The 12396-nt window shown below is 39.1% G+C and overlaps 1 protein-coding gene across 2 annotated transcripts in view; it reads left to right on the top strand.

The window, feature by feature from the left end:
* Positions 1–8971, top strand: part of agmo (alkylglycerol monooxygenase) — a 74649-nt gene extending 65678 nt beyond the window's left edge. For both annotated transcript variants that reach the window (XM_036135342.1, XM_021323331.2), the window contains one exon: positions 7810–8971. In XM_036135342.1, the coding sequence (XP_035991235.1) occupies positions 7810–7890 (81 nt within the window). In that variant the 3' untranslated portion in view covers positions 7891–8971. The remainder of the gene's footprint in view (positions 1–7809) is intronic.
* Positions 8972–12396: the final 3425 nt, after the last annotated feature.

Below are 12396 nucleotides of genomic sequence, written 5' to 3'. Positions count from 1 at the left end.
CAAAAACGTATATTTGTAAATTTTCAAAATGCAGTTTTGTGCAAAATAAAATTATATAATAGTTTTGCTAGTCACAACACACAATTGTATTTATAAAATTAAATTATGGTACAAAAGGTTCATCCTTTCCACATCCCTTGTTGGCCATTTGTCTTACTTGGGATAAGTAAAGTTATTGTGAAGATTATATATTATTATAGGTTATAGATTATAGTATAATGTAGAATTAGATATGTGTGAAACATTTTCTACTTAAGTCCAACAATCATTTTAAAACCTGTTTAGGATAATTTTGATTCTATAATCAACTATTAAGGTTTTATTTTATATCTAAAAAAAGTTTTTAATATTTTTTTAAGGTTATTTTTTTTTTTCCGGTTCATCGGTAATTACAGTTGAAATAGTTTTATCTGATGATGAAACTAGAAGTTGTTGTATAAATGTGGATCAGTGTCACCTAAAGGAGGAACTGGACATGTTTTTAGACTGTTTCCACCCAGAGTAAGTCCTTTCTGTTACTTTGGCCCATCGATCATTTTGCTCCTGTTTTCTTACTGCTGATCTCAGAGCAGGTATTGAGAGGCAGAAAACAGAGAAAAGACCCCAAACTCTCACAGAAAAGGGCTGCCGTGACAAGGAGGAGGAAACAGAGCTTTCTTTTTTCCTTCCCATCAGGATTTTTTTTTTTTCTGTGATGGACAGCGTTCTGCTTTTGGCTTGGGTTGAGATGTAGGATGCAGTTTATGGGCCAGAACTCAGCGAGGGGTGGAGGCGAGGGCTGTTTCTGGCAGGGAGCCCCTCTCGCTCACCCTGTTTTCTTCGAATAGCGAAGTCCCCTACGGTTGCAACCCCTTTGACCCGGTCGTGAGAGCGTCAGGAGACGGGACCCACTACTTAACCTTCGAGCCACATTTTTAACATCATCCTGAGACCAGCAGCGTATCGCAAGTCTCACTGTTCAGTTACAGTCACACTTTGATAAATGCTGAGCGTTTTAATTTCACTTTTTAAATTGAAATCTAATCTGTACGATCTCCTGAACTTGTTTAAACACCACTTCCTGCAATTCTATTTTTCTCATGTGCTACCTCACACGCTCTGTAAATTTTATTTCCATATAAGTGACATCTAGCATGACCAGCCAGGCTGACTTGTACCGTAAACACGGCATATCAGTCTGGAGAAGAGCGGGTAGAGTCAGATTTCAAAAGCAGGACTAACGGGGTCAGCAGAAACAGGTTAGAACCAATCAGAGAACTACAGATGTGACACAAACTCCGTTTTAGACCTTAGAGCAGACAGTGGTTGAGGTTTTAAAGATATCCAGCTCATTCAGGACATAATAAAGGTCCATCATTTAAACATTGCTCCGTTGCGGCCGCCATCTTGACCGTTATGGATACAGAAAAGCGCTGCTGCATTATGGGTAAAGAGGGATGCAACGTAAACTCCTGCCGCTCGCGTTGTGATTGGTCCGGTAAGTTTTAGACCGGAGTGTGTGATCCTGTCCAGACATACATGCTGTGTATTGAATACACATAGTGTAAGTTGTCCTGGCTGGCCTGGCTAGGTTGCAGCTGGAGTGAAGGAAAAGAGGCGTGGCTTATCACACATCTTGTTTTGGTCTACATATGGTGCTCAACAGCCCACCTAGTGGTGAAATGTAGCTCATTGCTGCTTTAATATTCTACACCAAAGCAATACAAAACAGCCAGTAATCAGCTCATGCACTAGCTTGAAGATTTCCCTGGTTTTGCTGTTGTGAAAAGGTTTTGCGTTTTCTTAGTAGTAAATCAATAACTAGCAACTAATTTCCATTTTATAGTGAAATACACAATATTGCCAAAAGTATTTGCTTGTAATTCACAACAAATGACATCTTAATGCACTTTACGCAAAACAAACCATAAAAACATTTGAATTAATATACAGATATTTACAGTGAATTTACTCCAGTTATAAGGACTCAAAATCATTTGCATGTATTCCAATTCGGCCATAGTTACAACTCAACAATGAAGTTTGCTTTATTATGCCAGTTGGTAAAAGGTTTTCTATAACCCAGCTAGAAAACCTTTTGAACAAGCATGTAGCAACAGTGGACAGTTGATTGCATGGAGTCCTTAACTCCTCCTGAGGGAAGGACACCATAGAGTTCCTCCTAATCAGAAAGTTTGCAGTGGAAGAAACCTTCAGCAGAACATGCCTCATTGTGATTGGCTCTCTGACATCACCGAGCGGTGGTTTGAGAAGACAGAGCACCCAAAAAAGGCGACGATCCAGGAGTATTTTCCATTTTACAGAAAAAGTAAAGATTAAATGACAGCAGGAGCTCCTTTAATGACTTCATCTAGGAGAGCAACATAGGTAAACATAGAAGCTCTGAGGCAGAAGGTAAATCTATGCCATGAAAAACAAAGTACATTGTCACAGGAACAGCTCCTCCATTTGCTTGCGTAGGAAAGCGTGTTGAATAAAATAAGACAGGGTCATGTGTACAGTTATCATCTAAAGAAAGAGAAACTGAAGTTGTTTTTAGGAGAAGCTAAACAGACCCGTCCATGCAAGTGTTGCAGCTAAACAGAACTCAGGACCAGGTCTATTTTCTACATAGAGCACAAACAGAGAAAATAAGGCTTATTGCATCAATAACTGGAGTTAATGCATAACTGGAGAGTAGCAGGATGATGTAGCAGAGCGAGGATTCAATTAAATGAAATTTCACTTATATAGTGCCAATTTATGATTCATGTCATCTCAAGGCACTTTCCAAAGTAAAATTCAATCAGATTATACAGATTGGATCAGATTATACAGACTGGTCAAAACGTTTCCTCTCTAAGGAAACCCAGCAGATTTCATCAAGTCTTGACAAGCAGCATTCACTCCTTCTAAAGGAGTGTAGAGCCTCAGTGGACAGTCGTCTGCATTGTTGATGGCTTTGCAGCAATCCCTCATACTGAGCAAGCATGAAGTATGAGGGATTATATACTCTAGAAACCCCTGGTAAACCAGTACTAGTGGTGTTGGAACAGAAGGAGGGAGTTCAAACTTTTTGTTTTGGTGATGCAAAGCTTTAATGCGAGACTTAGCCCGTGGAATCGATTCCATGAAGGTCTCTTTAGCCCCATTTACACTACCCTTGTTAAACCGATCCATGCCGAGCTCGGTCCGAGCTTGGATCAGTTAATCAAGCTGAGCTTAGTTCTGACGACTGTTTACACATCACGCTATCTCGGTTCCTTGGTCTCCTCGCCTCCTAGTGACGATCTGCGGTACTACTGCTCTCTGCCACCAGCACTTAACTGTTAAATATTTAGTAGCAAAGAAATGTTGTAAATTTGCTGGTATGCTACCAGGGTTCCATGTTGGACATCACTGAGGTCCTGAGAGAGACTCATCCAAACCCAGATCTTTGCAGAAGCAGTCCGCATGACTGATACTGGGTGTTTCGCTTGTTTTTTGCAATGTAATGTGTACAACAAATTAAGATTTAAACGTTATCCTCGTTTATATGTAGAAGATCTAAAGTCACTTGGAGAGGAGGAAACCCTGTCAAATTCCTTGACACCTAGGAGCAGCAGGGGGGCATGCAGCAATGCCCCCTGATTCAGTCCCGGGGGCAATCAGGTGTTGTAATAGCTGATTATTGGTGGTAGCTTCCACTTATTCCTTTACTGCTCCAGGCTTTAACTCAGATCTTCATCACTGCATTAGGATATAGGTTTTGCGCACAAAAAAACAAAACAACAAAAAAAGTCTTGGTCTTCTTGTTTGAAGAATTTTCGTAGCCCGCTCGCTTGTACATCCAGCTGTATTCACAGATGTCGCCATGGAGCAGGTCAAAAATAAAAAGACTGCAGTCTCTTACTTATAGGTGTACTTGCAGCTGAAAATAATTAATCCTGTTATCCAAGGGACAGACATTGGCTGGACTACACAGGGTTGTCGTGTGCTGCACATCAGCACCTGCTGCCCAGCCTTCGCCTTCGATCACAACATATTCAGAACTTTCTCCCTCACTCTGCTCGGCTATTTGGTTCCCTCCTTGACAGCTGGTCCAAATTTTTAATAAGTGCTCATTTCCTTACATTAGCAAAGGTTATCTTTATCTCGGTTTAAGTCTGGAAAACGGCCCTGCGACAGACTGGCGACCTGTCCAGGGTGAACCCCGCCTCTCGCCCATTGAAATGCTGGAGATAGGCACCAGCAACCCCTCGCGACCCCATGAGGGATAAAGCGAGTAAGAAGATGGATGGATGGATGGAAGTCTGGAAAACCTCCATGTTGAGGCCAAAAACAGTCAAAAATGCATTCACCTGTTCTGGATCAGGAGTGGCCACCGAGGATATGTGCGCTTCAATTACTGGAAATGGAAAGAAAAAATGGAGAGTCAAAGGCATCATCCTTCTCCATGCTTTGAAAAGCCACTTTATCTTATAAGTCCATTATTAAACGCAATTTTCCATATTCTAAGTGCCCGCAGACGCAAACACAAATGCCTCCTGGTGTTCAAAAGTATCCTGAAAATGTTTATCATTTATGTTTGACCTTTTAGATCACTTAAAAAAAACTATCGCTGAATATGTTGTGCTGTTTTTTTCACAAACGGATATATTTTCCTATCCTGATTTAATTTTAGTTTTTTTATAAAGTGTCACAGTCAATGGAGGCTTCTCTCATCATATGGACAAAATAGTGCCCATTCCCCACCCCCACCTGTTACTGCAGGCTGTCAGTCAGCCGGCTCTGTGAACAGACTTTCCCTTAACTTGCTCCCTTCTTAAAATAGAAATAAAAAACAGTAATCAGAAATTTTGAAATATTTCTTGTAATGAATAACATCCTATTATGGCTTTAATATTGGAGGACGCATCATTCTTTCCCAAAGAAAACCATGTTACATTTAAGCTACTAGACCGTGTCTTCTGGTAAAGTAAGCCACCTAATACAGGCTAGCGAGCTGCATGTGCAGTAGATACGCCCACCTGCATGCCCAAGATTCCCAAAATGAATACATGCGTATACAAAAGAAGAACGGCTGAAAATAACTGATTTACAGTAAGCTTATGTTTACAACTAAATTTTTAATGTTCCTTCTGCACTTTGGTTTCCATTCTCCACGACTTTGTGTCTGTTTTCTGTTATTTTTTTAGTTGATACTTGTAATTAAACATAAAACATTAGTATTGTAAATAGTGGTTTTAATCTGCCAGTGGGTCACGGAGGACAAGCTGCTCACACTGAGTTTGGTTCTGATGCAGGTGTCTTCCTGTTAAAGAGTAGTTCTCCTTTCTACTGTTGTAGAAGTGTGCTCAGTATGAGGGATTGCTTCAAAGTAATTGACGCGACACAATCTGCTGGGCCTTTTTTTTAACCAATTTAAATATTGAGCTCAAATTGTTTAAAATAGTTTGATAATTAGGATTCATTTGAAGCTGAATCTGTCTGTTTGTTGTTGTAAAGCGCATTGAGTCGTCGCATTACTGAAAAGTGCTTTATAAATAAACTTGCCTTGAGACGACACGTGTCGGGAATTGGTGCTATATAAATAAGCTGAATTAAATTGAATTAAATTGGCTTGTTATCAGCATGAATTATACCAAGGTTTTAAAAGGTTACAGTTTAACAACTGCTAAACTTTTCCTTGACGCTATTCGTGTAGTTTTAAACCTATTTTAATGAAAGAAGGAGGAAATGCCAGAGTTACCACAGTTTTGTTCAACTATTCTGTGGCAAAGTAATGCAACACTTCCCTTCCTCCACCTGTTGAGCTGGTTTAGAGCTGCATCCCTTTTCCCCTGATTATAAGAAACACAAATCTGATTATTTAGACAATGTTCAAGCTGTGAAAAACGGCTAGGGTATGAATAATTGTTGTTTTTCTGTTATAAATTAAGGCAGGAGTGTCCAAAGTACGGCCCAGGGGCCATTTGTGGCGCTCTGCATGATATTGGCCAACCCTCAATTCACAGTTTAAGATCGGCCTAAATTTGGTTTTGCCAGCTAAGATGGTTGAGGCGATACACTTTTAAAAAGTTGGGTATTTTTCACTCATATGAGGCCTTTCAAAAAAGACACAGATTAAAATCGTCATAAAGGGGAACATGCAAGATACAATTTTTTTTAATCTTTTATCCACCATACTTATGCTTTTAATTTAAGTTAATAGTAAATAAGACCACAAAGTCTTTACCAAAAGCTAGACTTGGATGCTTTAACTCGACAAAATAAAGCATGACTGAGCCCAATCCTGCTCTTGTTGCTGAAAAGACACAAAAAGTATAAAAAGATGATCAACCCAAATGATTTAGGGTATCGTTTGCTGGGCGAACCTGCAAGAGTCTTTTTATGTTTCAAATCTAAAATGATTTACAGATTCCTTTTTCCACAGAAATCATACTAATTAGCTTGTTTGGTTAAAGTATTTAGAGTATTTTAGTTTATTGTTGAGCAGGTAAAAATAATTAAATAATTTTTAATTAAAAAAAGTTTTTAATTCTGTGGCCCCTGAGTACTTTCTACGTGACTTTATTGGCCCCTTTGACAAAAAGTTTGGACACCCCTAAATTAAGGCAATCAGATTCAAATGACACGATACTGTGGTAACTTTACCCACTGATAACTGTAACATGCAGAAATCAGATGTCAGCTTCTCATTTTTTACTAAGCTAAGTTTAAAATAAAATATAGAGAGGGATATATTTTTTTTACCATGAATTCTTCTTTTTGGGACTTCTTTGTATTTATCAAAATATGGAAAACACAGCCAAACATTGCATGTTTGTTTCTTTTTCTTTTGGTACCAAACTCGAGTTGAATAGGAGCTCCATTTTTTAGGTATGTACCGGAACGTACCATAGCATTCAATATCAAACCAGCTTTATTTATAAAGTGCTTTAAAATAACCACCCCTGAAACAGTGTTGCAGATAACTGCAAACTATAAACTAATAAAACCATAATATATACGCACCATTCGCCCTCTACAATCGTTGTTGAAGAATGCTTCAGTGTAATGTCCTCATCCTGTTTTCTTAAGCATGTTATTTTTAACAGCTATTAAAACAAACATAACAAAAGATTTATTAGTTTTAGCACATTAAGTGTGAAAGTTGGACAAATATTAGTATTATTAAAAGCACATTATTCCTGCATTTTAACAGACATGAATTCCAAAAATGATAATATAATACTCTAAGATATAATAATCTTTGTTATTATAAACTATACACAGATATTTTTTTTAATGCATGCCTTTCAAAAATAGTAATTGTACATTTCAACTTTTATTTAAAACCAAAAACCCAAATTAATTGAAGGTGAATATTTTAGATTATAATAAATAACTTGTAAGCCAAATGATATTGTAAGATAAATAAAGTAAATGAAAAAAATAATTTAAAGGAAAAACAATATTCGGTAGTTTATAAATATAAAAGTTACATATATGTATATATACATATATCAACTTTTTTGTACAATTATAAAGTAGAATAATAAAATCATACCGGATGCATAAAAAAACAAACTGACCACCCAAACTGATTTTTCTTTCCCGTAATCCTCCTGTATCCTTTCTCTTATTTGTGCTTTTTCTTAATTTGGGACTTTTCTTTGATTTAAATCACCACTTAAAGTCTTGAATAGATTGACTCCCTGATTTGAGCAGATTTCCAGCCTGTTGTGAGTCATCCTCTCCCAGAGGTTGATATTGTTCTCATTTCTGCGCCTTGCAGCCATATGTTTCTGTGAAACAGCCCGAGCGCTGCAGCCTGCAGCTCTAACGCTCTGTGTTGATCTTCTTCAGGCCTTTGTCTCCCTCTCGCTGCTGTACTGGGCTCTGCAGAGCTTCTCCCAGCTGGTCAGCATCAAGAAGAAAGATGACTGAGACGCCGCCAGATCCATGGAGAATGAAGACGTTCGGATTGAAACCTTTTCATGCTAACGTGTTTTGGTCTCCTAAAGCCTTATCTATAACAGCAACTTATTCATTTGTAGTGTTTTCGCTTGATTTTAACTTTGCTCGTTGAAGCCTGTTTGTAACACAAGCTTTGTTATGTAAATTAGCTATTAACAAATCTAAAGTAAGCTGAATTTTGTCAAACCATTACTATGCTTTTTTTTTATTATTTTTTTTTTTTAAAGAAGTGCCATGTTTAAAATGTCATTGCCATCAGAGGTGCTGCAGTCCAAAGGGAAGGACCCATTGTAATATTTTGACATCCGCCACAGCACAAAACATACTTTTTATAAAACAAGTGCTGTTCATACTGAAGCCTGTTGAATTCACAGCTAAAACTGAATTATTGCTCTACAACAGGGGTGTCCAAAGTGTGGCCTGGGGGCCATTTGTGGCCCTCTGAATGATTTTGGGTGGCCCTCAATCACAGATACGAGACCTTTAAAAAAAAAGACAAATTAACATCTTCATAAAAGGGAAAATGTAAGGTGCAACAACATCTTTTATCTTTTATCCACCGTATTTTTTTATTTAAGTTAATAATAAATAAGACCATAAACTTTTTACCAAAAGCTAGACTTGTATGCACCCATTTATTTAACTTGACAAAATAAAGCATGACTGAGCCCAATCCTGCTCTTGTTGATGAAAAGTCACAAAAAGTATAAAAAGATGATCGACCCAAATGATTTAGGGTATCGTTTGCCGAGCGAACCTGCAAGAGTCTTTTTATGTTTTAAATCTAAAATGATTTACAGATTCCTTTTTCTACAGAAATCAGACTAATTCACTTGTTTAAAGTATTTAGTGTGTTTAGTTTATTGTTGAGCAGGTAAAAATAAAAGGTTTTTGCCATTTTGATTAAAAAAAGGTCTTAATTATGTGGCCCATAAGTACTTTCTACGTGACTTTATTGGCCTCCGTGGCAAAAAGTTTGGACACCCCTACTCTACAAGGTGCAGTGTGTCTTCAATTTCTCCTTGCAATAAAGCGCTTAAAACTCTCTGTATTTTGCCTGTTTTTAATCCCCTAAATTACCTAAAGAAAAGAATATACAAAGGCTGATGCAACCCTTGCTTTATCTAGTTATTTTCTCTCTACGGCTTGTCAGCTTTGATTAGCTTCTGAAACAGCAGATTAATTCTTTCTCACAGCCTCCAGATCTTGTGTGGGAGTAACAAATGGTCCACAGCAGATGGAGCTGTAATCACCCATCACTAGTCTCTTTCAGATCCAGCATCCTGTCGTAAAAAGAGATTCCAGTGATCAGATTTTATCCAAAGGCAGAATGTGTTTTTCAGAGTTAAATTTGTCAGTATACGGAAAAAGGCACGTCTGACGCTTACATTTCAGAGATATGGTCTCTGTAAATGCATTTGGCCCGTACATAACTTTGAATATTGCAATGATGTCTTTGCACATCAGTTAGGCGGCCGCAGCTGATATCCAAATGGCAGCTGCCAGAAATCAGCACCAGGAGAGTGGACACAATCCCAACAGCCTTTCAGCCACTGCAACAGCTCCCTGTTTCATAAAGGAGAGATCTGTGAGTAGTGTTATTGGACAAGGCATTAAATAGTTTGATGCGTGGGGTGAAGATTAGGGATAAACCTCACCCTCCTGGCCTCCCTCCGAGGCAGCCTCCTCCAAGACAAGAGGAAGTTAAACACGGAAAGATTCACTTTGTACGTTCTTCTGATGTAGACAACCTATGTGCTTTTATCTCTGATTTGCACTCTTACCTGTCTCTGATTTTTATTTTAATATTTTTTTTAAAGTTTATGCATTCTTTTCTCTGTGGCTGACGTTTTTACCCACAAAATAACATTGATCAGCTGAGTCATTTAGATGCACATTCCCATTCATGAGGTGCTTTGCATTGACCCTTTATCACTGATTATGGGCGTGAACAGGGCAGAACACGAGGGGGAGCCTGGTACGCAAACATTCTGATGCAGCTGGGGTTCATAAGGAAAATTGCTTGCTGGAGTGCTTGGACATGGTTTTATAATTTGGCATTTGTTTTTTTTGGCATATGCCTTTTTGTCTTTTGGGTGTATGCACACGTTTAGTACGAATCCTGTGCAATGTTTTATAAATGAAACACCAGAACCTTCACGTCTACTGAGGCCTTTTCGCTCAGTGTTCCCAGGACCTGAACTAAACAAGCGGAGGCAGCATTTAGTCTTTATGCTCGTCAGCTCTGGAAGAAACTCCATGAAGATCTGAGGCACACAGAAGCTGTTGGCTCCTTCAAATGTCAACATGCCTGTGCTGTCAGGAAAAATCTACAGCACCGTTGAATTGGAATCAGAGGGCCACAAATGGCCCCATTATACACCTTTGCTTTACAGGACCATGTAAGCTGTGATTTCATTTTTTATTATCTTAACAAAAATTATGTGCAGCCTAAACACACAATAAAACCACCAATACATGATAAAGTACACACACTATACAATGAATAAAGAGGAAAACAAGTTTGAACAGCAGACTGTATGGTTTATGCCATTAAATAGCAGTGTAGCAGCAGGGAAAAACAAGCTGTGTATCTTGGTCTTCATTCTAGGGACTTTATACCAACAGCCTGAGGGAAGAAGCCTGAAGTCTAGAAAGAGAGGATGATGATCTCAACATAACATACTGTTGCTTCCCCACCACCTGCCTGTCATCAGGGTCAAAAAGCAGGATCTGAGTCCTCCTACTGACAAGCAGAGACAAGCTGCCGGTCGCCACCACCCCTCACCCCCTTCTGCCGTGGCAGTCTGCATAGAAATTCAATTTAACACTTTGATTTGAGGCCAATTTAACAGCAGATGACTTCTTTAGCCACTTTCCAAGACAAACATGACAGATTCATGTCATGGATATCCTGATTCAGTCAATCCATTTCGTTTGCACTCAATCCCCTTAAACTATTTCATAAATTGTTTGGTTTCACTCCCAAAAATTCTATATATTTTATACAGATTTTATGAGATATATACATACCATGAGAACCAAGAAGAAACAAGAGTATTATATTTGTCACCGTGTGCTACCGCGACAAAACTTCTCTTTGGCTACTCCGGTTCACATTACACATAATGAAGGCAAAAAAAAAAAAAAAACAGTGAAAGCTAGTACGGTGCTTATTGAACAGTAATGATTTGAGGCTTTGTTTACAGAAATGTGTTGATATTCTTAGATGGTGGTGTGCTGGTAGGCAGTAACATTAAGGTCATTGTAACTTATGACGGACTAGTAACAGTGAAGGTGATTTTAAAGCATTGGACTGCAGTCTCCTATCAGAGGGCGATTGCCCTCACAGCTCTTGGAAATAAGCTGTTTCTACCTTTATTTGTTTTGGCTTTGGGGCTTCTGAAGCATTTACCTGATGGGAGAGGGGCAAACAGCACATTGCCTGGGTGGGTGGGATCAGTGGAGACGCATCTGGCCCTTCTTTGGACTCGTTCTGCATAAATTAAGTCTAGATCCTGCAGACGGCATCCCACAATCCCCTGCGATGTTCTCACCACCCGTGCTAAGTCCTTCCTCTCCTAAACTGTGCAGCTCCCATACCATACAGTTACGCTGAGACATAAAACACTCTCTATGGTAGCTCTATGGAAGCTCTTTAGCAGTTTAGTGGGAAGTCCAATATTCAATTCAACTCAGTTCAATTTTATTTATATAGTGCCAATACATGAAATATGTCATCTCAAGGCACTTTCCAAAGTAAAATTCAATCAGATTATACAGATTGGGCCCCGCATCTTGCCCAGTGAGTGCTGGAGATAGGCACCAGAAACCTTGCGACCCCATGAGAGATTAAGTGGGTCGGAAAATGGATGGATGGATGGATCTACAGGTTGGTCCAAAAGTTTCCTCTCTAAGGAAACCCAGCAGATTGCATCAAGTCTCTCCAAGCAGCATTCACTCTTCCTGAAAGAGCGTAGAGCCACAGTGGACAGTCGTCTGCATTGTTGATGGCTTTGCAGCAATCCCTCATACTGAGCATGCATGAAGCTACAGTGGAGAGGAAAATTCTCCTTTAACAGGGAGGAGAACCTCCAGCAGAACCAGAACCAGGCTCAGTGTGAACGCTCATCTGCCTTGACCCACTGGGGATTAGAGAAGACAGAGCAGAGACACAACAAGAGAGACAAAAAGCACAGAAGCTCACATTGATCCATGAATCTGTTCTACATTAGATGGTAGTAGCGGGTGATCTGTCTTCCCTGGATGATGTCACAGCTAACAGAATGTCCGACCAGGTGTACCAACTATGAAGAGAAAAAAGAGAGAGAACAGAAAGTTAAAAGGTTAAATAACAACAAACAATGCAAATTTGGAGAACAGTAGAACTCAGTAGAGTGAGAAAAATAGGCCCTGGTGTCCTCCAGTAGCCTAAGCCTATAGCAGCATAACTATAGAGGTAGCTCAGGGTAACAT

The sequence above is a fragment of the Fundulus heteroclitus genome, chromosome 3 (assembly GCF_011125445.2).
Source record: "Fundulus heteroclitus isolate FHET01 chromosome 3, MU-UCD_Fhet_4.1, whole genome shotgun sequence".
Classification (NCBI taxonomy): domain Eukaryota; kingdom Metazoa; phylum Chordata; class Actinopteri; order Cyprinodontiformes; family Fundulidae; genus Fundulus; species Fundulus heteroclitus.
This window is presented reverse-complemented; position numbering and strand designations above follow the sequence as displayed.